Source organism: Rhizopus microsporus (genome assembly GCF_002708625.1).
Source record: "Rhizopus microsporus ATCC 52813 unplaced genomic scaffold scaffold_20, whole genome shotgun sequence".
NCBI classification, from domain to species: Eukaryota; Fungi; Mucoromycota; class Mucoromycetes; order Mucorales; family Rhizopodaceae; genus Rhizopus; species Rhizopus microsporus.
The window spans coordinates 80,631-107,048 of NW_019671935.1; the positions used below are offsets into that span (position 1 = coordinate 80,631).

The 26,418-nt window shown below is 37.4% G+C and overlaps 10 protein-coding genes across 10 annotated transcripts; 8 read left to right on the top strand and 2 right to left on the bottom strand.

The window, feature by feature from the left end:
* Nucleotides 1-2,866: 2,866 nt before the first annotated feature.
* Nucleotides 2,867-4,407, top strand: RHIMIDRAFT_267095 (kinase-like protein). The gene is made up of 4 exons (XM_023611966.1): nucleotides 2,867-3,169; nucleotides 3,222-3,338; nucleotides 3,395-3,887; nucleotides 3,965-4,407. Exons 1-4 carry the CDS (start codon nucleotides 2,955-2,957, stop codon nucleotides 4,352-4,354), a joined length of 1,215 nt encoding a protein of 404 aa, XP_023462601.1. The 5' UTR covers nucleotides 2,867-2,954; the 3' UTR covers nucleotides 4,355-4,407.
* Nucleotides 4,408-5,124: 717 nt separating this feature from the next.
* Nucleotides 5,125-5,562, bottom strand: RHIMIDRAFT_301230 (uncharacterized protein; the record flags this gene model as incomplete). Its single annotated transcript, XM_023614362.1, has 1 exon — nucleotides 5,125-5,562. The coding sequence occupies one exon, from the start codon at nucleotides 5,560-5,562 to the stop codon at nucleotides 5,128-5,130; it is 435 nt and encodes a 144-aa protein (XP_023462602.1).
* A 709-nt stretch (nucleotides 5,563-6,271) lies between these two features.
* Nucleotides 6,272-7,067, top strand: RHIMIDRAFT_267097 (uncharacterized protein; the record flags this gene model as incomplete). The annotated part of the gene is given in 3 exon segments (XM_023611967.1): nucleotides 6,272-6,293; nucleotides 6,310-6,356; nucleotides 6,412-7,067. A coding segment is annotated over 1 exon segment (198 nt), but the record flags the coding sequence as incomplete, so codon positions are not given.
* RHIMIDRAFT_67502 (uncharacterized protein) lies at nucleotides 6,523-6,830 on the top strand. Its single transcript, XM_023615550.1, has one exon. It carries the CDS (start codon nucleotides 6,579-6,581, stop codon nucleotides 6,759-6,761), a length of 183 nt encoding a protein of 60 aa, XP_023462604.1. The 5' UTR covers nucleotides 6,523-6,578; the 3' UTR covers nucleotides 6,762-6,830.
* A 475-nt stretch (nucleotides 7,068-7,542) lies between the features above and the next one.
* On the top strand, nucleotides 7,543-9,219 carry RHIMIDRAFT_294729 (glycoside hydrolase; the record flags this gene model as incomplete). The annotated part of the gene is made up of 3 exons (XM_023614117.1): nucleotides 7,543-7,710; nucleotides 7,772-7,873; nucleotides 7,953-9,219. The coding sequence occupies exons 1-3, from the start codon at nucleotides 7,685-7,687 to the stop codon at nucleotides 9,217-9,219; spliced, it is 1,395 nt and encodes a 464-aa protein (XP_023462605.1). The 5' UTR covers nucleotides 7,543-7,684.
* Nucleotides 9,220-9,291: 72 nt separating this feature from the next.
* Nucleotides 9,292-12,683, bottom strand: RHIMIDRAFT_241114 (uncharacterized protein; the record flags this gene model as incomplete). The annotated part of the gene is made up of 2 exons (XM_023609511.1): nucleotides 9,292-10,155; nucleotides 10,215-12,683. 2 exons carry the CDS (start codon nucleotides 12,681-12,683, stop codon nucleotides 9,292-9,294), a joined length of 3,333 nt encoding a protein of 1,110 aa, XP_023462606.1.
* A 492-nt stretch (nucleotides 12,684-13,175) lies between these two features.
* On the top strand, nucleotides 13,176-13,873 carry RHIMIDRAFT_267105 (uncharacterized protein). The gene is made up of 2 exons (XM_023611968.1): nucleotides 13,176-13,493; nucleotides 13,549-13,873. Exons 1-2 carry the CDS (start codon nucleotides 13,224-13,226, stop codon nucleotides 13,804-13,806), a joined length of 528 nt encoding a protein of 175 aa, XP_023462607.1. The 5' UTR covers nucleotides 13,176-13,223; the 3' UTR covers nucleotides 13,807-13,873.
* Nucleotides 13,874-15,977: 2,104 nt separating this feature from the next.
* RHIMIDRAFT_207286 (phospholipase D/nuclease) lies at nucleotides 15,978-19,249 on the top strand (the record flags this gene model as incomplete). Its single annotated transcript, XM_023606975.1, has 16 exons — nucleotides 15,978-16,165; nucleotides 16,228-16,288; nucleotides 16,355-16,366; nucleotides 16,415-16,516; nucleotides 16,571-16,646; nucleotides 16,694-16,808; nucleotides 16,863-16,933; nucleotides 17,000-17,041; nucleotides 17,093-17,169; nucleotides 17,231-17,500; nucleotides 17,560-17,635; nucleotides 17,696-17,870; nucleotides 17,930-18,474; nucleotides 18,532-18,656; nucleotides 18,714-18,975; nucleotides 19,029-19,249. 16 exons carry the CDS (start codon nucleotides 15,978-15,980, stop codon nucleotides 19,247-19,249), a joined length of 2,418 nt encoding a protein of 805 aa, XP_023462608.1.
* Nucleotides 19,250-19,605: 356 nt separating this feature from the next.
* RHIMIDRAFT_241117 (uncharacterized protein) lies at nucleotides 19,606-19,974 on the top strand (the record flags this gene model as incomplete). Its single annotated transcript, XM_023609512.1, has 1 exon — nucleotides 19,606-19,974. The coding sequence occupies one exon, from the start codon at nucleotides 19,606-19,608 to the stop codon at nucleotides 19,972-19,974; it is 369 nt and encodes a 122-aa protein (XP_023462609.1).
* Nucleotides 19,975-23,000: 3,026 nt separating this feature from the next.
* On the top strand, nucleotides 23,001-25,147 carry RHIMIDRAFT_207307 (acyl-activating enzyme; the record flags this gene model as incomplete). The annotated part of the gene is made up of 4 exons (XM_023606982.1): nucleotides 23,001-23,150; nucleotides 23,204-24,019; nucleotides 24,075-24,687; nucleotides 24,750-25,147. 4 exons carry the CDS (start codon nucleotides 23,001-23,003, stop codon nucleotides 25,145-25,147), a joined length of 1,977 nt encoding a protein of 658 aa, XP_023462610.1.
* Nucleotides 25,148-26,418: the final 1,271 nt, after the last annotated feature.

Below are 26,418 nucleotides of genomic sequence, written 5' to 3' on the forward strand. Positions count from 1 at the left end.
CTTAAAATATCATGGCAGACAGCCGTAGAATATCGCTCTCGTTGATACAGTCGTGGATTTGGAACACGACGGAACGTGTGGAGGCTTTCGTTGTGGCATGCTGGACAGTACCTACTGGTCTTGTACTAGTCTATAAAAAAACCTTGGAACCCATGTTTCTTGAGGAGTCTTCGGAAACTAAAGCCACGGATAGGTTCATGGCAACTAGCATGGGGGCGGACCAGTTTTCCATCACAAGCACAGCGTCTTCTCGAAACTTAGCGCGTAAGTCTTGAATAAGTTTTTGATCGGCACGTTGTTTGTTGAAACACACTAAAAGACGGACCTTGCTAAAGAGGGAGTATCCATTATCATGGTTTGTGATGGTATGTTCATAGAACCGACTAAGAACGGCAGACTGCTCAGATCTGACTTGAAAGAAGCGGCTAAAGCCCTCCATGGATACGGTGCTGCTTGACTGGTGTCTGCGGTAATCTCAGGCTACACTTTATTAATCCTGAAGCAGAGATCGCACCTAAAATCGTTGTTGTTTGTGCTCGGATTTTGGGCACTGTGACCACAGCAGGCAATCCTTTTTTTGACCAGGCCATACTACGCTTTAAATTAATATGAAATGCAGACTTATCGAGAAAGACGCAATTAGTTCTAAAGTTCATGTCCGTACGCACCCACTTACGAACCCAGTCAAAACGCTCCTGAATTTTTTCTTCACTGCTCCTATCTACAGGCTGAAATTGGGCTTTTTTGAGTGACAAGTTACATTCAGTTCTTACAAAATTGTAGACAGTGCTTTTAGAAACCTTGAGATCCTGAAACTTTTGAAGTAGTCACTCTATTGCTTGCTCCAAGACGGCTGAAGAATTCTCATATATGCGCTCCAAGATCACTTACTTGTGTTCTTCTTGAAGTATACGCGAGCGACCGGTTTTCTTATGCTTTATAAAAACACTATCAGGATCCGTTTTGTACATTTGAGCCCATTTCTGAGCTGTACGAACATGAATACCTAATTATTTTGCAGCAGCTGAAGCACTCATAACTTTCTCAAACGTCAGTTTAAAGAATCCAACTTTGTCTTGATCCGTATAGAGTGTGTACACTCGCTTACTCGACGCCTCCTTCATGCAAGCATCTGCGTCATCTTTTGCATCTTCATCTGCCACAGAGCCTACATCGAAATTATTCTCCTGAGGCTGATTATGCAAATACTGAGTGTGTGAACTAACTGTTTCTAAAGCATATCGCTCTTCATCAATGATGTAGTCCATAGTCTTAGGTCTACCGTATGCATCAACTGCATTACCGTGCCCGTCTTCATAGAAAATTTGAAAGCACACGTTGTAATACTCGGTTTTTAATGAGAAAGAGAGTAAAAAAAAAAAAAAGAACTGACAGTGCTTTCATGCTTAATATACCCATATTTTGTACGGCAAAGCTCCTACATATACGAAATCAACCAATGGTTAACGTGACATTAGGATTTAACAAGCGCAAAATTTACTCTTGGTATCAGTGTCTAAACTTTTTGGAAATACTGCATAACAAACGCGTTTCTCCCATTGATCCGCCAATCTAGAAGTCACTTCCAATGGCATAAACTCTCTAGGTCCCCCATTTGGAAAATATGCTCACCAAACCCAGAATCCCTTGATCGCCGCTCATTACGATTGATGCAAAGGAAGTTCCGCCAAGATAACCTCAATCACAAGCACGCAACGCACGCCTCTGTTCTTATACATTGTCGTCCGACTATCTCCTTAGACCTCATCCTTTGGCTACCAATGACCAGGTCTGAGAGAAGTCGATGTATATGTTGGCGTCTTGGTTGGTTACCCAGTTATAACACTACCCGCTGCCTGCAACACACCTCACAGCTTCTTACAAAACAGCATACCATCTATTGCCTCGACATGCGTCACCGTCTACAAATACCGAAGTCTATAACTGATCTTCTGTCCCTCCTTTTAAATAAGCCTCCCACTCGAAAACCACACTCTTTTCAAACAAGATCGTTTTGGACTATCAGATGACCCGTAATCTGCGCTATCTTACATATGCTTGATCACCTATATCATGAAAAAGAGCCACCATCACCATCTGACCCAAGGCAGAAACTGCTCAAATGGTTATTTAATTCTTCATATCAGCGTCTTTAACACGTGTTCCGTGAATCTGTCAGCCAAAGCATTTTTGCCCTCGAGCCCAGAAGGATTTTTAGATACTACCTCACAGCTTGAACTGGCCAGGGCAAAAACGATATAATAAAAATAACACGTGCCCCTTATGGCCTCTATATTGTATAAATTAATAAATAAAATTGTTTAACCGTATAACCTGGTTTAAATTTATATTTTCATGTATTGCTCAAACACCAACGATTCCATCACATTAGGATATCTCATATTCTTAACAGTTGCCCCAGCAAAACCCTCCCGCACACAAAACCGGCAATTGTACTTCCTAGTAATACCAACGGACAATGTCTACAACCAATGCAGTGCCATCTGGACAAATTTCAATGCTCTCGCTTCCTCTGTCCTGAACCCAAAGGAGAGATTTTTACTGGAACTACCTGGACCACCAAAGGAGGCCACATGAGCACCATGCGTCACTCAGAAGGGACAACAATAAAATCTATGTCTAAGCGTATTTTTCAAATAATCACAAGGACAAGCGCTGTGTAAATTGTAGATAAGAGCTCCCTTTATCAAAGTTTACACAACCGTGTTCAGTCACGCGACCTCATCTGAATGCACCTGTCGGGTATTCAATTTATGTGGATAAATATAGTGTTTCTACTTCAAATTTAGACGATGTTAGTTTTTTTTAGACGAATCAAAATGTAACTTTAGACATTTTGATTCGTCTAAAAAAAAACATCGTCTGAATTTGAAGTATAGTCTGTTTTGTTTCTGTACGCTTCTTTTTCTTTCTTGCCCTTTACTTCAAAATTGATGTCTACTAAAACACGCCGTATTCAAAAGCCCTTTTTATCTACTATAAATAAAATACTCTCTATTCGAAACAAAATAAGTCTTGCGCTGAAATTTGATGACAGTCGTTCTTTGGTAAGAATATTGCCTTTGAGCAAACAACCACAACCTGTGACAAATTCTCTTGCTGTAGCACACACTGCTATCCCTCACTGTAAATATACCATTGACTTGAGGTAATATATAGACAAGGTATCAATCATAGTCAATCTAATCCTCCCCTAATAGAGTATTAAAGGGGAAAGAATTACAGCGGGCTGTTCAGAAATTAGTTACAACTCTATTTCCAGAGCTTGTAACAACCCAAACTTTTAACCTAACTCGAGTCAGTGGAGCAATGACAAAGTAAGCTGTAAAATAGATTAAAAATACAACGTACTTATCATTTCCTTGCTTTGTAGCGCTGTCTATTTTGTGGATGCTGGTTCTCATCGTATGTTATTGCGCATCTATGGTATTGGTTGTGAACAAATTTTGGATCGAGATAAAGAACTAAGTTGGCTCTCTCGTCTTTCACAACTCAGTATTGGCCCTAGACTTTTGGGCACCTTTGGTAACGGTCGATTTGAGGAATATCTCGAATCAACAACATTAACCCGAGACGATATTCGTGATCCTTATACCTCAGCACAGATCGCCTCTAGACTTTACCAACTACATTCTATTGTGGACACGTTTCCTCCTTCAGATAATGAAACCCTAGAAGTCTGGCAACACATTGACAAATGGTATAATTCCCTTGAAAGTGAAATATTCCCTATTCTTAACATGGATCCAGGTTGGGCCAAAGAGATTGAGCAAAAGCTTGATTTGGCTGAACTGTACAAGGATATTGAATCATGCAAGCGTCTACTGAATCAACTATCTACTCCTACTGTATTTGCACACAATGACGTAGGGCGCAGTTTTTCTTTTTCTTTTTCTTTTTTGCTTGATCGTACCTTTCCATCTAACCTAGTTTATTTTTTTAGACACAGTATGGAAATATTCTGAGAACAAGCGGAACCAATGAGCTTGTTGTCATTGATTTCGAATATGCAGGCTATAATCCCCGAGGTTATGACATTGCAAACCATTTTTGTGAATGGATGTACAATTATCATGGCAATGAGCCTGCAAGGATGCATCTTGAGGATTATCCAACAGTAGAAGAGCAAATGCAATTCTTGACCGCCTATGATCAACAGCATGCTGTCGAGTTGCTCGAGGAAGTTGAGCTGTGGAAGATGGCTTGCCATCTCTTTTGGGGTCTTTGGGGTCTTGTTCAGGCTAGTCAAAGTGAAATTGAATTTGATTATTTTGGTTATGCAATGCAAAGATTTAACATGTTCAGACAAGAGTTGGCTAAAAAGACATTGTAGAATTACCTTCTATTGAAATGAGATATAGACTATTTATATACATAGACTATACGATTTTATAATAGAATAAAGGTTATTTTTCAATCATCTTTCTTTGTTGTATATCTATGAATAACATGTTGTAGAAACGTTCTACAAACGACTAATTGGACATATATTTCGTCCAATATCACCATGGATCGACATTTGCAGTATAATATCTCATTCGTCATGTTGAGGATGTTTTGCCAAATACAAAGGTAAGAGACAAAAACTAGTAATAATAAGAAGAATAGAAAAAGGATAGTAAGTCAGCGAGGCTGAAATATATGATGATACCTTTATTTACGATGAATAAAACAATAGTATTTATACTTTTTAACATCTACAATCAATAACAATAATTGGCTTGATTGCACATCTATTTATAATCATCCAAGAATTATGGGAAGGGCCTCTAGACTAAAGTGAACCTGATCTGACAGTGATTGTCGAATGAGGAACCATTGATCTGTACTACAGGAGCAGCGGCGTTTAAAGTTACTAAGTTTTTAGCAGCCATATCCGATATTGAAAGGTACTTAAATATTTAGCTTCTTTTTGTGAATACTTTCGAAGTAAAGATTAATGAATTAAGTGTAATAGGCTTTTTTTTTTCCCAAAGTGTTTATTATATCAATTGTAAAAAAAAGGAAAGAAATTATTATTGTCTTGGTGGAAATGTATGAGAAGATCCTCTAACGCCATACATTGCAGTAGCTGCTTCTTTCAAAGTATTTATCAATAAAAGCATTTCATTTAGTTTGCCTTTGCTGAACTAACAAAGCAAGCTTTTCTCCTTCGTTGATGAGTTCATTAAAGCGCAGGTTTCGCTCGTCCATGTTACTAGTGCCTTGAATATTACCAAAGGTAGTATTTGGCATTTCTTCAATCGTATTAGACAAGGCGGCATTCTCATCTGTAACAAGAGTTACACGCAGTCTTGAACGTTCTGTAAAAGATGCTTGAAATATACGACTGACAAGGAAAATATGTTTACAGGGCTTGGAGGGCTCAGGGCAAGAACAGCTATAAAGATAACCGTTTCGAACTTCACTGTCATAGTATAACATATCATATGTAAAGGATCTACATTGAAACAGATTATCTTCAATTTTCTCTAGCATACCACAAGCAATGTCATAATCAAGGGTATCAGCAGCCTTCTTCTTTTTTTGCTCTTCTACCATCAATTTTACAGCTTGAAATCCGAGTTTGCATTTAACGGCTTCTTGGTAGTAATCTACTACAGCAATTTGAGACAAAAGATAAACTAGCCGATCAATACGAACAGAACGAGAGCGACCCTATAGAAACTCTTTAATAGGTTACGGTATGATTCTACCAAATTATTAGTGTGGAAATAATCATTCTATAAATAGACAGAAAAGCCAGATTTTAGTAAACTGGAACAACAAGCATTAATGATTATCTGTCTCTACGCTTTAGACCGCAATTCCTTTCTTGGAAACCACAAGCTGTTAAAGTACGCAAAGAATACTTCAAATTCCTTATTTTCAACAAGAAACAGCTGATGAGCCAGATCGAATGCTTCTGGCGTTCCAGAGTACATCATGCTATTCAGATTAGCGCGAACACGATCTCTAACCAGCTTTGTATCTTGAGTAGACTTGCTTATTTTCACCTAAACGTTACATAATGCCTAACATACGCATTAAACCCTGTATCTTCAAATTAGATAAAACTTGATATTGTTCTTTTGAAGCATATATCTTTATTGTTTTTAGTATTTCTTATTTATGAACAAAAAAAATGTCTGCTTATTTTTCTGAGGCAATTGTTGTAAGACTTATAATTATCTTATTTTCGCCATTGTATGCTCAGCAAGATGAAGGTCAAAACAGAAAAAGAATCAACAGGATTATTTAAAAAAGTTGCCTGAGATTAAAATATCCGTTTTATAGAAAAGGAGTTCCATCAGAGAGTGTGTATTTATTGATACCCCATTTCAGCTTTAAAGTTACTGATTTTAGCAGTGCTATCAATAGACTAAACAGCAATGGATGAGTTATAGTCACCTTTGAATAAATTTGATTACTGCTGTCCATTTTCCTTTTCCTTTCTTTCTTATAACTGATCTTCTGTATCCCTAGTGGACGCTATTACTACCCTCTCGGAACAAGCAATAAAAGAAAGATGCCAGTTCTTCATTTATCAAGCCTTCGAGTCAAGGTTAAAGCGAGAAATGATAAACCTATACAAAAAATATCCAAAAAAAGAAAGTCCAACAGAAGAAGTGCTTTTAAAAGACTTGGAGGAAAGGGAAATAGCAAAAAATAATTTGCTAAATGTATACAAAGACGCATCAAAATTATGGAATCAAGTAAATGGTTTGTTAGAAGATAGCGAAGCAGAAATGCTGGATTGAATAAACACTTATGCCTTTTATTTCAGACGATACAAACCCAAGCACAATCATTACTCGCTTGCAATTATCTGATGTTTACACAGAGCTATACATTCCTGTAATATTATCATGGCGTCAATATGTGGAAGAAAATAAGAACAGAATATATGGTCAGCTTTTTGCTGATCAAAAGCTTCAAGCACAAAAGAAGGAAGTAAACACAGAACAACAACAACAACAAGCAAAGTGTATAAAAATGGTCACCATACCTCTTTAGGCTATTCTCAAAGATGATAACGACAGTGTATTAAATACTTTAAGAAAAGGACAAAGAATTGTATCTAATATTACTAGACATCTCTATCATCATAGAACTCATAGTGGAAGGATATTTACAGAGGTAACACTATAAGGGTTAATGCTGATATATTCATATTTTATTCTAATGAAGAAAATAAATTAATCAAATAATATCCAAGGAAGCACAGCGAGAAGAAATCAATCTTATCTTAAGCGCCCCTAAGCCAACATAAAAAAGGATTTATTATTGCAGCAAACCAGGCCAGTAAAGGAACGAAGAGAGTACGAATTCCCTTCATACCATCACTTGTCATTTGTTTACACCAATTTCTTTGGCAAAAGATCAAGAACCCCTTCAAGCGAAGAAAGCAGACACCAATGCAGCAGTGAATATTCTGAAAACTGGATTATACAAGATGATTACAAACGACGACCACCCTTCGTTCTCAAGAAAAATGAAGAAGATGCTATGAACAAATTATTACATGATTCAGCAAAATTTGGAAAGTTGATGTCGGACTTTCCTTCGGTGTAGAGAGCGGATATTGAATACTTTTTTTGGGTGTTTAGAGTTTCCTGCTTGATGCTAAATTGGAACAAATTGATGTCAATTCAATTGCAGGTTTCTTTCCATTAGAAACAAAATGATACAAAAAGTAAACAAAAAAAGGTTTTGAGAATAAATAAATAAAAAAATCTCCCTTTCTAATGGCTGATAATCCCAATTATAGTGTACCAGACTATGCTAAAAAGCCAGTCCTTGGCTTCTCTACTTGGTCGTCTCAGCTACTGGACGATGTTCCAGGTTATGGAGGCAAACATTTGAACCCTTGGTATTCATAGCAACACCAAAAGTATAGATATATATTAGGACAAATGACTTACTTGATCTATATATAATTTCGGAATTAGGTTTAATGAACAGCAGATCAAAGAAGTGTCTGATGCCATGAAGGTTAAATTACCTCGTTATGAGTATATTAACTTAGATTCTGGCTGGTACCTAAATATAGAAAACACAGCAAATACAAAAAGTATTAATCTACTTCACAGGTGTACTGAATGTGATGAATATGGTAGATGGGCAGCCCGGGACGACTTGTTTCCGAACGGATTCCGTGCACTATCTGACTACTTGAAACAGAATGGACATAAATTGGGTGTCTATCTGTTACCAGGCATTCGTCAAGACGCCGTTGATAAAAGGTGCAGGATAAAAGGCACAAATCACACGGTGGACGAACTAGTCCAGCTCCGAAAAGAAGGCTGTGGATTTGCGGGAACGACATTTATGCCCGATGCACACAATGAACTTGCCATGGCTTATTATCAATCCATAGCCGATTTACTCCATGAGTACGGCGTATCCTACGTTAAATTGGACGCAGTTGGTCCTGGTGGTGGTAATGAATATTATCCTTACCAAGCACCTGATAACCGTGCATGTACGGTTATGTTGTACAACGCTTTAAACAAGTATGGTATTTGGGTGGAGATTTCTTGGTACATTGATCACTCTTATGCAGACGAATGGGCTCAGATATCGAACGGAGCACGTATCTATGTGGACATTGAATCCTATTCGACAAGGACCATGACATCCACTCATCGTGTCATGCAGCGAATAACGCCTTGTGAAAAATGGGCACAAAAGTGCGTGGTGGGAAGTGACTATGGGTTCTACATTGACCTTGACGTCGTCTTGGTTGGAATGACTGTCAACGGCAAATGCGTAGACGGGTTAGATAATGACGAAGTAAGACAGACTTATATCAGCTTTTGGGCTATGGTCTCTTCGGTATTTTGTATAGGCTCGGATCCAAGGACGATACCTGACAAGTATCTGTCGTGGTATAACCATAAAGAAATCCTGGATATCCATCAAAGCGGAATCATGGCTAAGCCCATAGGCTCAGGTGACGTATGGCAAAACAGAAAGCAAGTGTGGTGGAAGAAGCTGAAGGATGGCCGCATTTACGCGTGCTTGATTAATGCTCACACTTATATATTCATGCTTGGGTTTAGTCATGAGGTCTCTATCCAGTTTGAGGATATTGGCTTAAAACGAGCCTATATTAAGGACGTTTGGACCGGCAAAGATCTTGGACTGTTTGAAGACAGATATAGTATTGTGCTAAGAGCTGCACAAAGCCAACTTCTGCAAATTATACCAGCTTAACATTTCTCATTGATTTTCATTTTATTCAGCATTATATTTGACGTAATAAACAAGGGATATGTTTCCCTAGAATTATTTAGGAGTTAATCTCATAATGGCAGACACGGGTACCACTTCTACATCTCTTGCACGGGCCTTCACACTCAAGTTACGATCGCCTGTAACTAAACAAACAGGGACAACATCGCCACAATGTTTCTTTTGTGAAATCCACCAGAGACAGCAGGAAAGAACCAAGTCATCCAAGTTTTTATCACTTTCACCAAACACAAACTGCTCAGAGCGGATAGAGATGTTGTTCATAAAGCTATTATGCGATGTCTGTACTCGAAGCAGGTTGCTCTTTTTGGATTTTGTTGCTAATGTGGACTCGATCAGCTTAATAGCTTCCCCAGCCATAGTACCTAGCCTCTGTGTGTTGATCGCAAGTCCGTCCAGTTCGGTAATGACAACAAGAGGAACAATGATGGACCATTTTTCGGACGCAATGAGTTTTCTGATATGTTCAAGGTGGCCAATAAAGCAGTTTGTATCAAGTACCAGCACTGTTTTATCAGGAAGAATACGCTCACGCAAGTAATTCAATCTGTTCTCTCTTTCCTTTGCCCGTGCTGGCAGTCGACGATAGTAATTGCTTTCGATATCGGCTGTGATCATAGATTGTAACTGCTCTCTTCGTTTCTTCAATTGCGTCATCATATCGTCTTCTTCCTCCTCATCGCTCAAATCTGTTTTATCAGTCGACAATAGCACATCATCATCCATTTCTGCAACAATCGTGGGTACTTCTTGCTCCTCTTCATCGTCATACAGACTTTCTATTGTTTTATCTTTTTCTTGCTCCTTATAGACACGATTTACTATACGTTCCTTGACGGAGGAAGGAACAATGATGGCTTGATCGACAGGATCATAATATAAAATATCTTTCAAATGCTTTTTAAAGAAAAAAAAAGTAAGTTTTTCTTTTAGATAAAATACAATATTTATATCACCTTGACTAATATAAAACCATAATCTATAATCTTTATCTTTCGTCGCATTGTCGTATCAAGCCCCTCTGGATAATGTTCTGCTTTTGCTTTACCTTCATTTAATTTCAGCACGCGACCAAAAGCCTCATCTATCCAACCTAGACCTCTTAGATGATGTTCTTCGGGAAGACTAGGCGTGTCTCCCAGAAACTTTTGAATGTCCAACATAAGTTGTCGTTCTTCTTTGCTCGCATTTTCTTTTGTCTTTTCTTGATGCTGATCATCTTCCTCTTCATCAACAAAATGCTTATTCAGCACTTCATGAAGAAGTTCGTGAGGTAGTTGAGAAATCAGATGATTTAGAAACTGAACCAAAAGTGGCCAGAACGCAGGCGATATTAAGGACTGATAGCGATCATTGTGTAATCTGGATTCTCTTGAGATAAGGTCATACTCTATATCACTAATCAGTCGTTCCCAGAACGAAGGCATGTTATTGCTACGCAAGCAAACGCCATTTAGAACAATCCATTGAAGTAATATCTCGATATAGATAAACCAAGAATCTGTTTCTGTCCTTTGTCTTTCTTGTTCTTGTGTTGCTGAGTTGGGCGTTGCTGTCCTGTCTCCAAACAGAAACTCATCATTCAATCGAAGAGGTATATTGGGTAACTGTGGTAGAGCAGGTGTTTGTATACGTGGTAGCTCTGGATCAAGGCATCTTCTAAAACACTCTACAGCAATTTGACAAGACATGTCTATAGCATAAGCAAACAGGACATTGTCTTGAAGCCTCTGAATCATTCGGCCATCCTCTGAAGCACTTGTCTTGTTAAACATGGAATGATGATAGTCAGAAATGGCCTTTGTGAGTTTTGAATTTGAATAATCGGAGCTGTAGAGGGATGACAAGCAGAGTATGGCTGTCTCCAGCCAAAATAGTTCTGCAGCTGATAAAAAGTTGTCATCAGAGGGCAACGGCTTGATGATATTTTGACTATTGATGTTGATGGAATGTGTTATAGTTCTTGGAAACAGGTTATCAAAAAACAACCTCCTAGTCTTTGAAAACTCGTCAAGTCCAATTTTGGTAAACAGCATACCATAAAGTTTGATAAACAGACCAGGTACAAGCGTGTGATAGCCTTGATCTATAGTTTGATGTAATTGCTTTTTCTTGTCTTTTTTCGTTTGCTTTGACTTTATAAACTTATTCATCCAGCGTCGATTGCCTTCAAACAGTGCCAACATGCCCTCTCTTGCATTTAAAAAGCTATTTTTACGTACCATGAGACTACGTGTGCTAAGATAGAGCTTATGAAAATCATATCCGGTAGATATAGTCTTGGTCTGAAGTAGTAAGGAGAGGTTAAAGTACAAGTTCCCTCTAGCAGGCATAAGCCAGATACCGAGAAAGTACCATGTCCAAGCCTCTTCAAATGCTTGTTGACGAGACCAGTGGCCAAGTCCTTCATCTGGAATATACGTCCACCTGTACCTGGCAATATCACCACGAAGAGGCACTGTCCGGTACCATCTGTAGCCTTTTGTTCGTCTCCACTGGTTGAGGTAGGAATGTATATGATCTTCTTGATCTGGCTCAGTACTCTTTAGGAATTGAGCGACCTGTTGATAAAATGCATCTACTCGATCCAAATACTCGAGAAAGAGACCAAGTAGACTAGATCCATACTTCTTTTCAACTTTAGACTGTCCGTTTTCTTTTCCTTTAGGTTCAATTTTTTTCATTGTCATCATTCCATCTTTGTTTAACACAGGTATCTGATGATCATCGTCGTCACCATCGACTTCTAATAGCAGTTCTTCTCGCCATTCCACGTCCATGGCAGGGGAACCATCTTCTTTTACTGGATATCTTTTAATAGCAATTCTAAATTGGTTGACAAGGCTATAAATGGCGCGCTTCCAGCAAAGACTTTCTAGGCTCTTTTTCTCAGTGTATTCTATATCACATTCAAATATCTTCAAATAGGCTCCAGCCAGTGCTAAATGAAGCTCAATTTTTTGTTTCCAGACATCGAGTGCGTCCTGAAGATCCTGCTCGGTAATAGAAACCGGTATCTTGGGCTGAGGAGCTATCTCCGTTCTTGAGCATATCTCTTCTTCTTGTTGTTGTTCTTCACGAAAGCAAGCTAATTGACTGGAGGTCTTGGCAAGTGCATCTATTTTTAGCTCATGTTCTCGTATAGATGTAATAAGTCGTTTCCAATATTTCCTTTTTGCATCTTGTGCTTGAGTTTCTTTGGAAGGTGCTTTATTATTATTATTATTAATTGTAGTGTTGGTTGCTGTTGTTGTTGTTGTAGGTTTATCTCTTTTCTTAATGATGACAGGAGGTTCAAAATTGGGTTTCTTATTAAATGCAATAGGATTATCAAAGCTAGGGTTAAATAGCTGCCTTGAACCTTTTGTCTTTCTGCTATAGTCTTCGTCTTTTCTTTTCGGGAAACTCCCTGTTCTTTGACTCATGATATTGGTTATTCACACCTTTAAACTATGTGTCAGCTTATAAAAGTAATGTTTCTCTTTCTTTTTACTTCAAGTTCATTCCCAAAGCCAAAATGTGGTTTAATATATTATAATAAGAAAAAGAATAATGACAAACTATCTAATTGTTATTTCAAAAAGAAAAAGAAAGAGAGATAGATTTTATTGGCCGCAGCTTGACGGAATACACTGATTTTCAAGCAATCAAAAGGGAAACCATTCCATATTGATACGTAGCATACATACCTGGCGCCTTCTTAAAAGAATTCAAAACATACACTTGTAAAATACATACTGCATTTCTTATTACGCTTGTAAATAGATCAACAACAGCCATAAGCTACCCTAGAATTGCTTACTTTATCTCATTTTACTAAATTTGGCAATCAATGCCTCCTTAAAAAATTGTTTTTATATAAAAAAGTCACTTACCTACGTGACTAGCTTTCCATTTTTTTTTTCATATTGCCTCTCAAAAAAATAGTCAAATAAACTCTTCAATATTGAGCATAAAGAGAGCTAATGGGCAAAGCACCGATCAAGAGAAATCCCGATACTTCAACTGTAGAAACATCAGCCAATCCTTCAGAGAATGCAGGTATTGTCATTTCTGCATTTGATGAAAGCACAACTGCAGATCACTTTGCTTTAATCTCTATGGCTATGGATCGACACCGTCTGCGTATTTTTAATGTTCGTTCAGGCACTGTGAGCAACGATTATAGCGCAAAAGAGAAAGAAAGAGTAACATGCTTATCATGGGGATACATTAAAGATAATAGTGATTTACAAGTAAATAATACCACAAAAAAATAAAGCAACACAACGTTGACATGTTCTTTCTTAGGCAAGCACTGTGCAAGCATTCAAAAAGAAGAAGAGTGGTGCAGCACCTTTATCTAAAGTGATTGCTTTAGGTATGCAATCTGGCTCAATTTCTATATACTCGCTTAGCCACGGTATTGTGATAAAGAAACTGGAAAATGCGCATACAACACCTATATCTGATTTTGTCATGACAAAGGATGGATCGAGAGGATACTCAGTTGCTGAGGATAATTACATTATAGAATGGGACATTGAAGAAGAAAAAGAGCTCTTGTAGGTTCATAATCGACATAAACAAACACGTACTTATCATATATTTAGTAAATGGAAAGCAGACGCAAAGAACGTACGTAAATTGAAGTTAAGTCACGATGGAACAAAATTAGCTACAGCAGGACACACTATCACTCTTTGGGATCTGAATAGTCGTAGTGTGATCAAGGTATGTGTATTTGAATCATCAAATCATGTAACTAATTCTGCTATATAGAAATTTACTGGACACGCTAGCGTAGTGAAAGAACTTGCCTTTTCACCTCAAGATGACTTGTTAGTTTCCAGTGCTGAAGATGATCGATACATTAACGTCTGGGATGCCCAATCATCAAATACGAATGCCAACAATGTGACAGCACTGACGGTTGAAAGCAATGTGTCGCATATTGACTTTTCTACAACAGAACCCACTGTACTTGCCGTGACAGAGGAAGGTATCGTTGCCGTCTGGGAAAACCCTTCATTGGTCACAGTACAGGCAACAAGTCACAAGCGAAAGATGATGCGATCCTTAACCAAGGAGCCGGATACCAGCATCAAGATTCTGTCCACTGAACAAGACAACAAGATGATGCCGATCCTGGCAGCCAAGTTCGTGACAGACAAGGGAGGCAAATCCATCATGACTGCTCGTGGATCAAGCGTGAAACCATCGTTTGAAGTAGTAAAATATGTGAATGAAGAGACCGGCGCGATTTTACGAGAAATTGAATTGTCGAGACAGCCAGTGACAAACTTTTTGATTGATAATGCCTCCATTGCTGCAAACAACCTTAGGACAACCAAAAAGATTTATGATGAATCGACAGTGACAGTGGTTGGCAATTCTGATTTTGCTATCAAAGCACCTACGATAGCTAATGGTCAACAGGAAGACGAAGGTTCTGCGGAACAAACGATTGAACAAAAGCTGATGAGCCTCGACGTGGCTGATTCAAGTGAACACAAGACGAAAAAGAGCAAGAAGAAGACGCTTGAGACACCTGCAGCTGGCTCCTTACAGACAGTCTTAGTCCAGGCACTCCACTCGGGCGACAACAGTTTATTGGAAGCCTGCTTACAATTTACAAAGCGAGATGTGATTGAGAACACAATTAGACGGTTACCAACAAAATACATTATTCCCTTATTGATCGACTTAATTACACGCTTCCAAGAAAAGCCTGGCCGTGCGCCTGCACTTCTGATCTGGATTCAGTCTATTCTCTTGATTCATACGGCTTATTTGATGACAGTGCCAAATCTAGTAGGTAAATTATCCAACTTTTATCAAGCACTGGATACACGACTAGGCGTGTTTCCCAAGTTACTTGCTTTAAGAGGACGTTTGGATGTTGTGCAAAATCAAGTCAATGTCAAGTCTTATTCAAATATTAATGACAAAGAATTGGAACGCGCTCAAATAGCAGAAAATATATATGTGGAAGAAGACTCTGATGATGCAGCAGAAGTAGAAGATGGAGAAGATGAAGAAGAAGAAGATGAAGATGAAGACGATGAAGATGAAGACGATATGGAGTTGTATTAGTCATTCTGTAGATATAAAAAGAGAAAAAAAAGAAAAAGAAAAAGAGCTTAACTAGTTTATTTAAATAAAATAAATAATAGAATAAAAGAGAGTGTATTTTGTTGTGTTATGAGTTTATGTAATGCTTAAATGTAGAATAGTAGCTACCTCTCATGAAACAGATACAGCTGCAATACGACGTATCATCGAAGAGTGTACCTGCATGTCTGTAGTAATGAATTGAACTAAAGAGCTTCTTTATAATCTCAGGCTGTGTGTGTAAAAAAAAAAACTAATAAACGTGGCTAATGATTATGCTTCTTTTTACATTAGATTAGTCTGGACCAGGTTTTGTTATTTACACAGTAAAAAAAAATAGAGAGAAATGGTCAACAGTGAGAATCAGTTATATAAAGAAGCAGGATGACGCGTAAAGGTATTGCAAAACAATCAGAAAGGAAACTTGCCAATTAAATAGAATTACAAGAAATGCATTTTGACAGTTTAGTGCTCTTGTTGCTGCTTTTAATAGACGGAGAAAGAATTGAGTAAAAAAGGTACATAAAAAAAAAAGGGCAACAGTTACACGACTTTATATAAAAAGATGAAACTTTTTTACAACCTTTTTTTCTCTCTTTTTCTTTCATTTTAAACCATTTTTCACAATGACAATCTTTAGTGATATTGCTGAAAAGGTGACTAGTCTCTTTGAGAGCAGCGAAGAACCCAAAAAGGAAGATGATGATTTCATTGAACAACAACTCTTGAACGAGAAGCATCGTTATGATTCATTTGCTGCCGTCAGACACGGTGCTCAAGTCAAGTATTTTATTGATGGACAAAACTACTGCTGGTAAATATATATATATATATACATAATAAGAGAGCGAGAGAAAATAATATAGTGATCAAAAGGGCTGTTTCAGAAGCTATTGACAAGGCAACCGAGTGTATTTACATTGAAGATTGGTGGCTGGTAAAGCTATACAACAAAAAAACTATTGTTAAAGAGAGACTAAAGGCGTTTTTTTTTTGTGTATAGACACCTGAGTTGGTAAACACTAAACAAAATGCAAGATATACAGCACTAATACTTGCATAGTATTTACGCAGACCTCCATCTAAATATCCAGAATATCGTATTGACCGATTATTAAAGAAGAAGGCAGATGAAGGTGTAAAGATTTACATTGTTGTCTACAAGGTAAATAGTGGAAATGTGTATGATATAAGTATTGCATAATAACACTTGAAAAAGGAAGTCGAAATGGCTTTAACCTTGGATAGTGCTCACACCAAGGAAGCACTTCAATCCTTGAGTGAAAACATAATAGGTAAAGTGAACAAAAATTTAAGTTGCCGTTTAAGCTTATGCAACTAGTTATGAGACACCCTGATCACTCCCTCGGAGGCACCTTTTTCTGGTCTCACCATGAAAAGTTTGTCGTCGTTGATAACCAGATTGCTTTCCTCGGTGGTATCGATCTATGCTTTGGGTAAATAGACATATAGAAACATGATAAATACCTCTAACACTCTTTCTATAACAGTCGTTGGGACACTCATGCTCACCCCTTAGCAGACTTTCACGGAAATGATCCCGAAAGCGAACTATTTCCAGGTTAGGCTTATTATATAACTTTATTTATTTTTTTTTTAGTCTAAAACGGAATTTGCATATGATTAGGTCAAGATTATAGTGACGCTCGTGTGAGAGATTTTGATCATGGTAAGACAAAAACATACTATATACAATATATGCTAATCCATTCTTTTGCAGTCAAGGATTGGGATATGCGTCTTATTGATAAAACTGTCATTCCTAGAATGCCTTGGCATGATATGTCCTTGTGTGTGGTAAGTTATATCCATGGGGTGACACATAAGAACAAAGCCCTAACTGTTTATTAAAAAAAAGATGGGTGCTCCTGTTCTGGACGTTGCACGTCACTTTTGTGAGCGTTGGAATTTCGTTAAACATGAAAAGGCTAAAGATAAAGACAACATTCCTTTCTTACAACCTCCCTTGGGTGGTATGGGCTCTCAACAGAGATATATCGAAGAAGACCCTGAGGCTCACCATTACAGAAAATATCGTCACAATCACAGAACTCACGGTGTAACGGGAACGATGCGTACACAAGTTCTTCGAAGCAGTGCCAAATGGAGCTCTGGTGTTGAACTTGAAGTAAGGATTTTAAGATCATGATGAACAAAAAAGGGATAACTAATTATTACTATTATTAGCACTCTATTCAAAATGCCTATATTGCTACTATCCTTGGAGCCCAACATTACATTTATATTGAAAACCAGTTCTTTAGTAATGTAGCACTAACAGATATATAGAGCACGTGAACTAACTCCACTATTACCTATTCAGTCACTGCGACCGAGATGAACGATGGCAGTATCCTCAAGAACCAGATTGGCAATGCTATCGTCAAGCGAATCATCCGCGCTCATGAAGAACAAGAAAAGTTTAAAGTATTTGTCTTGATGCCCTTGATGCCTGCATTCCCCGCTGACTTGAGTACAAAGGATGCAGCCACTGCTAGGTATATACTTATATAGCGTATATGTAGAATAGTCAGTTAACACGCATTTATTGATACAGATTGGTTATGCATTATCAATACATGTCTATCTGTCGTGGTCCTAATAGTATTGTTGAAAAGCTCAAGGCGACTGGCATTGATCCTGACGAGTACATCCGCTTTTATAGTTTAAGAAGTTATGATCGTATCAATCGTAGTAAGCTTGAAGAATTGCTTGTCAAGGCAGCCGGTTACGGCAACACAACCCAACAACAATTGGATAACATTGAAGGTCATGAAGGAGAAGAGGCTGAAGTCGTTCATCATGCAGGTGATCCTGACTTTGCTCGTGATACCAAAGGTTCATTCAATGTAGATGAAGAGGTTGAGTATGGTCGTATTCCTGATGATGACGATATTCGTCGCCATCGTGAACAGTTGGAAGAAGGTATTGCCTCTGATTCAATTGCCAAGGATGCAATGGAAGGTGGTGATATTGAAAGCGAACCTTGGGTGAATGATACAAAATACTCTCAACCAAGAGATGATGAAGCTGAAAGAGAAGAAGCCAGTGATTACGTTACTGAAGAGCTCTATATTCATGCAAAGCTTTTAATTGCTGATGGTAAAGAAAAGCAAACTATAAGCTACACATGTCTAATTCCTCTTTTTATGTGTGTAGACAAGGTCGTCATTATGGGCTCTGCTAATCTGAATGATCGTTCTCAGTGTGGTGACCGTGACTCTGAAATTGCTTTAATTGTTGAAGATAAGGATACGATTCCTTCCAAGATGAATGGTGAATATGTAAGTTTTTTTTTTTGATTTATCGTTGCATAAATGACGTAACTAAAACTTCATTAGTATGAAGCTAGTCGATTTGCAGCTACTTTGAGACGCAACTTATGGAAGGAACATTTGGGCTTGATCCCTGATGCACCACCTGATGAAGTCACAGATGCTATGCTTCCTTTGCCCACACCGCAGATAGATACAACAGACAGCGAAGAAGATAGACAAGTGATGGACCCACTTGATGAGGATACACTTTCACTATGGAACTCTACAGCCAAAACAAATACCGTTGCTTTCCGTCATGTATTCCATTGTGTACCTGATGATACAGGTATAGATAAAGCAAGAAATGCTGAGCCAAAATTACTAAAAAAGTAAATATAGTCACCACATGGGAGGAGTACAAAACGTTCTACCCTGATCCTAGTCAGATTGATATTGGACATGTTCATGACCCTGAAATGTCAGTAGATGAAATAAGAGACCACTTGGCTAATATTCATGGTCATTTGGTCGAATTCCCCTATCATTTCCTTGAAAATGTCGATCTTCAAGGTGAATCTATTCCCTTTATTGGAGATAACATACAAGAACTGTATACCTAAATTGAATAAAACGTGTCACGGATATTACATTTATCCATTTTTTTTCATTCTATTTATTATTGTTTGTTATAAAAAAAGATGGAATGATTTTTTATATGAAAAAAAAAAAGGTATAAAAAGTAACTTGATCTCTTTCCCTTTTACTACTTGTCTTTTTAAAAGAAAAAGAATAGAAAAGATAAGAGGGTTTAAATAACGTTTTGAATAATTCCTCAAGGATAAATTATGAATCATTCGGAAACACACGGAATGAATTAAAAAACGTGAATTAAGAATAGAAACAATAGAGAATATATTTGATATAAAAGACTTTTTCTTTTTTTGATCTTTTTTCTTCATTATTATTCTATTTAAATATGTCAATGTCAATTCTTGGTAGTGTGCCTCTCTTTGGTTTGTTCGGTTCGAGTACAAAGAGTAAACATGATCGTCTTCGCAAGAGTATGATACCTATATCCTCTGTATTGAAAAGACAGCCCTTTTCGACCTCATCACAACGAGCATTACCTAATAAATCATCCTCTTATCAACAAAGAAGTGCTGAAAACAGGGCTGGCCCTGAAGTCATCACCGAAAGCTCCATCTTGAATAGTTTTCCAAGACCCAATTTGATGCCCACTCTCCACTTTTCACTCTTTGGATCACCTAATAACGATGGTAGAAAGACAGCAGCCAAATGTACAAATTGCTCTGGTCCACATTCGACTGATTTCTGTCCTTGTTGATCATCTTGCATATTTAAGCATTATTATTATATCTTATTTATGCACATATATATATATATTTACATTCATTATATACGCGCATACATTTAAATAGGCAGTAAATTCTGTCAGTTACATATATATTTATATATTTGCTTGATTTATTCACATGTTTGTTATTTAATAAATTCACACATTATTTATTTTTTCAGGAACATATTTCTCTTATCCTCGATCTTATTGAACAAGTGTTGTATATGTTGTCAAGAAGTGCCTGTAATAAAATAAGGTATAATTATACAAATTCTCTCTACAATTTGATATTTGGTTATAAAAATGACTCTGATGAATTTTATGATGGACAAGCTTGATTGTACGTTGAACTGTCTTTTAATACTACATACAAAGACACGCCATTGTACTTGTCTTTCAAATAATAAACAATGTCGAGCTCATGGAGTCTAATCTTTTACAAGTTTTAATTGAGGAATTTTGGCTTAATGTTAAGGATTAATTATATAAAAGAACTTGCAGCCCTGTGCCATTAGATTGATCAACAGGCTAGAAAAGACATAATGCGCGCGCGCTACACTTGTGATTGTATATTTGTGATGCGCTTTCCTTATTGGGTTCCTACGAGATTACTTAAGCATCGGTGCCATTCCATATTATTATCAAGATTAGCACCTTGTATTTTACCATTGTTAACATCCAACATATGCTATTTAAAATCATTTAAATATTAAAAGAAATAACTATTAGTAAAAATCATCACTTTTTTATATCTTATAAATTGTCTTTTATTATTTCTCATTATTTCAATGTTCGGAACTCGTTACAATAGAGTGAGATATGCTGTAGTACGCCTGTCACTGGTCTTGGTAGCGCGTCAAGAATCTCTCTTTCTATTTCCTTTAGCTTGACGGATGATTTAGGATGTGATGTAAAAACCGTATCGACAGCTCGCCTTCACATTTGTCAGAATTTGGAAGAATATGATCTCGCGTTCGAACAATCTAGGCAACTCAATGACGTGATAGTAGTCCCTCAACTTCTTGTTAAGCCATGATAGTTAGATTGATATTGTTTTTGCGTGTAAATGAAAAAGTCTTTAGTCACTTGTAAAAGATATGTATATTGTAAGTGCTAAACGCTGACTATATTGCACGATATTAACATATGCTTATTATTACAGATTTAGTTTAGGTAAGATGAAGCGTGCCTTAGTAATAAGGTCTACTGGTGAAAATAGATTAAATACAAACATAGAAAATTTACAAGCAATCTATTTGGAAAAAGACAAGTACAAACTTTTACGAATATGTCCCCTGTACCTATAATAGCAAAGATTTTATTTGGTCATAGAAACAACCACTAAAACCGGAGGTCGTCTGATTCACAAGTACTCAATCTTATGGAACAACTGTTGTCAAGAACAGAGCAAGAAGTAGCACAATTTGAGAATGAAAAAGACGCTCAAACAAAAGTATGACAGAAGCTTGCAATAATGCTCTTATTTGTTACCATAGAAATATCACTTCAGACTGTAACTACTTCTGTACAAATGCTTTATTAAATAAAGCCTTCCCTCAGCTACGTCATATAAATCTTGCAAAGTTATTAAAGCTATATTCATTGCTCGTTGATCGATACAAAAAAACAAAACAAAAAAAAACAGACCTTGCAAATCCATTAGCATCCAAAGGGAATATTTCGAAGCATACAATTAAGCTACATAATGTGTTCATATCTTTTTATTTAAAAAATCACCTATTGGTGTTGCGCTTGCTGTACCTTAAACTGTCCTTTTTTTCAATCTTTTTAAATAAAAAGTATATCAATGCTGGTCAGTATACATGTATATGGTAAGTATCCATCTATTTGATTCTTATATTCTACAAGATCAAAGCACACAATAGATTTTCTCCCTTCTTTTTCAGCACCCATTAAATTGCATGTTCAAGGAACCAAGCCTATGAAACATTAATAGAATGTAGTACAGATCAATTCCCATGAATGTTTCGAGAACGTAACTTTGCATCATACTTTATCCGGATACCATCCTAAAGGGAAAAAAAAAGGAAAACCTTGACATATAGTGAAAGTGGAGGATAATAAGCCAAAACTGACTAAAGAAAGGTCATAGCATCATATAAGCCTAGTGTGTATTACCCAATAACTTGCACACACATACACAATCACTCGTGAATGATGTCCTTGTATAAATTTAGCCCAATACACAACACTCTTTGTACCATGTTTCACAATGATTATGATAGACAAGATGATAGAAGCTGCAATGCAATGTAAACATTGGCGTATATAAATTTATTATGCAAAACACCCCAAGGCTCTTGATTGTAATCGGGGCATCATGGGTAACAAAGGATAATCCTTTAGACGCGGCTTATCAACACATGTGATGTAAGGGAAAAAAGAAATACAGACATTTTCTGTGGAAAAAGAAAAAAGATGGAGTAATATGGGACCAATCAGTAAATGAACTGTATTTAAATTCAATTAATCGTGAGTACTGCATAAATATAGAGTAACTATGGATACTCTTGATAAAGGGAAGCTACAAAAGCAAAAAACGAATGTCAACTGTCAAAATAAAGGTTAAAGTGTCATGTATTAGCTAATTCATACACAAAAGGGGGGTCCTTCCTGGAGTGAAATGGTCACCGCGGGTACATTGCAGTTTAAGGAAATGATCCCTGTAATGAAATTATATAAGAGCAAACTAGGTTTAATGGAACTCATTTGACATCTTTTCTTTCCTAGATTCTATTTTTCTTTTTTTTATACCTGTTATCTATTTTTTTTTATAATTAGGAATATAGATCTTTTACTTGTGTTTCCCACCGTCTTTGCAATTCTTACCTTTTACGGAAATATATGGGATGCTATCTGTTTCCACTCTACGCATCAGTTTGGGCAAAATAAAGTTTGTCCTCACTTCATCCCCAACCATCTAAATGCATATAAATACCTCAGCCCTCTTTTTTTTTCGGTCTCTTTTTTTTTTTTCTCAAGTTGCTCTAGAAATGACTGTTGAAGAGAATATTATCACACACCCTGTTCCTCCTCGTCTTTTGGATACTTCAAAGTATCCTAAGCCTCACATTCACTCCATGGACACGTATAAGGCCTTATGGAAAGAAAGTGTTGAGCACCCAGAAGAGTTCTTTGCCAAGGTAATATACATTTTGATGGTTTCTTACATATGCTTACTATATGAGATATATAGTATGCTCGTGAGCTCTTGTCTTGGTCCAAACCATTTGAAACCGTCCGTCATGGCTCACTTGCTCATGGCGATATTGGCTGGTTCTTGGAAGGTGAACTGAATGCCTGTTATAACTGTGTAGACAGACATGCCTTGAAGAACCCCAACAAGATTGCTATTATTCATGAAGGTGATGAACCAGATCAGGTCCGTAATATTACCTATGGTGAATTATTCCGACTTGTCTGTCAAATGGCAAACACTTTAAAAAATCTGGGTGTGCGTAAAGGAGATAACGTAGCTATCTACATGCCTATGATACCTGAAGCTCTTGTTGCTGCTCTCGCCTGTGCTCGTATCGGCGCTGTTCATTCCGTTGTTTTTGCTGGTTTTTCGGCCGAATCGTTACGTGATCGTATAATTGACTGTGCTGCTCGCGTCGTCATCACATCAGATGAAGGCCGTCGTGGAGGCAAAAACATCGCTACCAAGCGCATTGTGGATGAAGCTCTGCGCAGTAACCAAACTCATATTGAACATGTTATTGTCTTCCGTCGTACAGGATCACCTATTGATTGGGTGGAAGATCGAGACTTGTGGTGGCACGAAGAAATGGCTAAAGCAAGAACCTTTTGCCCACCTGAACCTATGAATGCCGAGGACCCTCTTTTCTTGCTTTATACATCAGGATCAACAGGTGCACCCAAGGGTATTTTACACACAACCGGTGGCTATCTCTTGGGAGCTGCTTTGACGGTCAAGTATATTTTTGACTATCACGAGAACGACATTTTTGCTTGTATGGCAGATATTGGATGGATCACAGGTCACACTTATGTAAGTATTTCTCAACGAAGGGATAGATTACATAAGAGATTAACACGTGCCCTAGGTCAATTATGGTCCACTTACTTTGGGTGGCACAACGGTTTTGTTTGAATCTACACCAACCTATCCTGATCCTTCTCGTTTCTGGAGATTAGTCGAAAAACACAAGGTTACTCAGTTCTATACCGCACCTACTGCCATTCGTGCCCTTCGTCGTTTAGGTGATGAGTGGGTGGATAAATGTGATTTGTCCTCTCTTCGTGTCATTGGTTCTGTTGGAGAGCCCATTAATCCTGAGGCCTGGGAGTGGTACTATAAGAAGGTCGGACGATCGCAGTGTGCTGTTGTTGATACCTATTGGCAAACCGAGACAGGATCTATTGTCATTGCACCTCTTCCTGGTGTTACTCCTACCAAAGCTGGTTCAGCTACATTGCCTTTCTTTGGTATCAAGCCTGTCATCTTGGATCCTACTACAGGCAAAGTACTTGAGGGTAACGATGTGACAGGTGTGTTGGCTATCTCTCAACCTTGGCCTTCAATGGCCCGTACAGTCTATAACAACCACGCTCGTTTCCTCGAAACATATCTGCATCCTTACAATGGATATTACTTCACTGGCGATGGTGCTACTCGTGATAAAGACGGCTATATTTGGATCCGTGGACGCGTTGATGGTAAAAATACCCCATTTCAGAATACTCTTTTTACAGTGGCTAACCTTCACTTGTTATTGTAGATGTTATTAACGTATCCGGTCACCGTCTATCCACTGCTGAAATAGAATCTGCTTTAATTCTTCATCATTCGGTTGCAGAAGCTGCTGTTGTGGGAGGTCATGATGATTTGACTGGTCAATGTATCCATGCATTTGCTGTACTAAAGCCCAATATCGAGGACTCTGAAGGATTTGAGAAGGAGTTGACCTTACAAGTGCGTAAAGTGATAGGGCCTTTTGCTACGCCGAAGCGTATCTATGTTGTCACGGATCTTCCCAAGACAAGATCTGGTAAGATCATGCGCCGTATTCTTCGCAAGATCGTGAACGGAGAGCAGGACTCTTTAGGTGACACTTCTACTTTGGCCGATCCTTCAGTTGTTGATCAACTCATTAAGCGCGTTATAGGCAAGAAATAAATGCCCCCTTTTTTTTATCGTATACATGTAAAAAGAATAAACAACCTCTTTAATCCTTTCAACCATTTACTTTCCTCTCTTTTCAAGTATCAAGAAAGGTTTCCTTGTATACTTTAGGATAAAATAAAGACTTTTTATTAATTAGTTGTATGATTACATTTTATAAAGTAATGGTAATTATTATCGTGAATAGCAACAAGTCCAACACGGATATGAAGAGGTTCCCCTGTTTCTGGATGATGCAGTAATAGGGCAAGCAAACTGATTTTCTTTACACACATCTACGCATGCTTCGGACATAGGCGAGCAGCTAACCAAGTTAGAATGAATAAATGTAAACGAGAATAAGAGAGCAATAAAGTATGCTACTGTTTTCATTTTGTAGGGATCTTTAACCTATTATTTTCAAAAAAAAAAAAAAAAAAAGGCAGGGTATTTATACTTGAAACTGAAAGGAGTAATGTATATTAAATTCTCGAATCTTCTTGTTGATCTTCTATACCCTTTCCTATGTTGGATGCTACAATCGTATGATTTCAAGCATGTAAAAGCATAAATAAGCTTAATTTTTTTCTTGTTTGCTAAAGTGTACAAGGAGGTGCAGTAATTCATATGTAGCCAAGAAACTGAGGGACTGGCAAGATTTTTTTTTTCTTGAGTCAATTTGCGCTTTAGGAGTATGCATTTTTCTTTAAAAGGGATTTTAAGGAGACTGTATTGACTAGCGTGATAAGGTTCAGCAACAAAAATATGAATTGATGCTGATTAGAACAACATATGGGCTTTTTAGGAGTAGTTCCATTTATGTTTTTATGCAGGTTTTATATGTAGGTAATGCTCAATATTCTATTTTAAACTTGCAGAATTGTTTTGACTTTATCTCTTGTTTTGAAAATGGAAAAGATACTCATAATATTTGCCAAGAACAACACTAACTTTTATTTCACTAGTCTTTCGATCGTCTTGTCATAATGCCCGATATCATGTGTCCGCCGGTCAGGGACAGAAAGATAGACTAGGGGATAGCTGTAAACAAACAATCTATATCAATCTATATCAATCTATATCATTCTATTTTATGTTTGTGTGTAGAATATCACAAGGGAGAGGGATAAACTACCTATTTGTTAAGGAGGATCAACATTTTTGCATAATGCACTTGAAGGACTATTTGCGCGACATTTAAAAAATAACGCATTTGTATTTCAAGCAAGAAGACGTATACGATAAGAACCAATTGATTAAAGCTCGATAAAGACAAAAGAATGTAC

Bases quoted from the DNA above. Each gene is read 5' to 3' on its own strand.
- RHIMIDRAFT_267095 (XM_023611966.1), top strand. From the start codon at position 2,955: ATGTCTACTAAAACACGCCGTATTCAAAAGCCCTTTTTATCTACTATA. The intron at 3,170-3,221 runs GTAATATATAGA...CTCCCCTAATAG, and splicing joins AAATATACCATTGACTTGAG to AGTATTAAAGGGGAAAGAAT. The intron at 3,339-3,394 runs GTAAGCTGTAAA...CTTGCTTTGTAG, and splicing joins GTCAGTGGAGCAATGACAAA to CGCTGTCTATTTTGTGGATG.
- RHIMIDRAFT_67502 (XM_023615550.1), top strand. From the start codon at position 6,579: ATGATAAACCTATACAAAAAATATCCAAAAAAAGAAAGTCCAACAGAA.
- RHIMIDRAFT_267105 (XM_023611968.1), top strand. From the start codon at position 13,224: ATGGGCAAAGCACCGATCAAGAGAAATCCCGATACTTCAACTGTAGAA. The intron at 13,494-13,548 runs GTAAATAATACC...GTTCTTTCTTAG, and splicing joins AAGATAATAGTGATTTACAA to GCAAGCACTGTGCAAGCATT.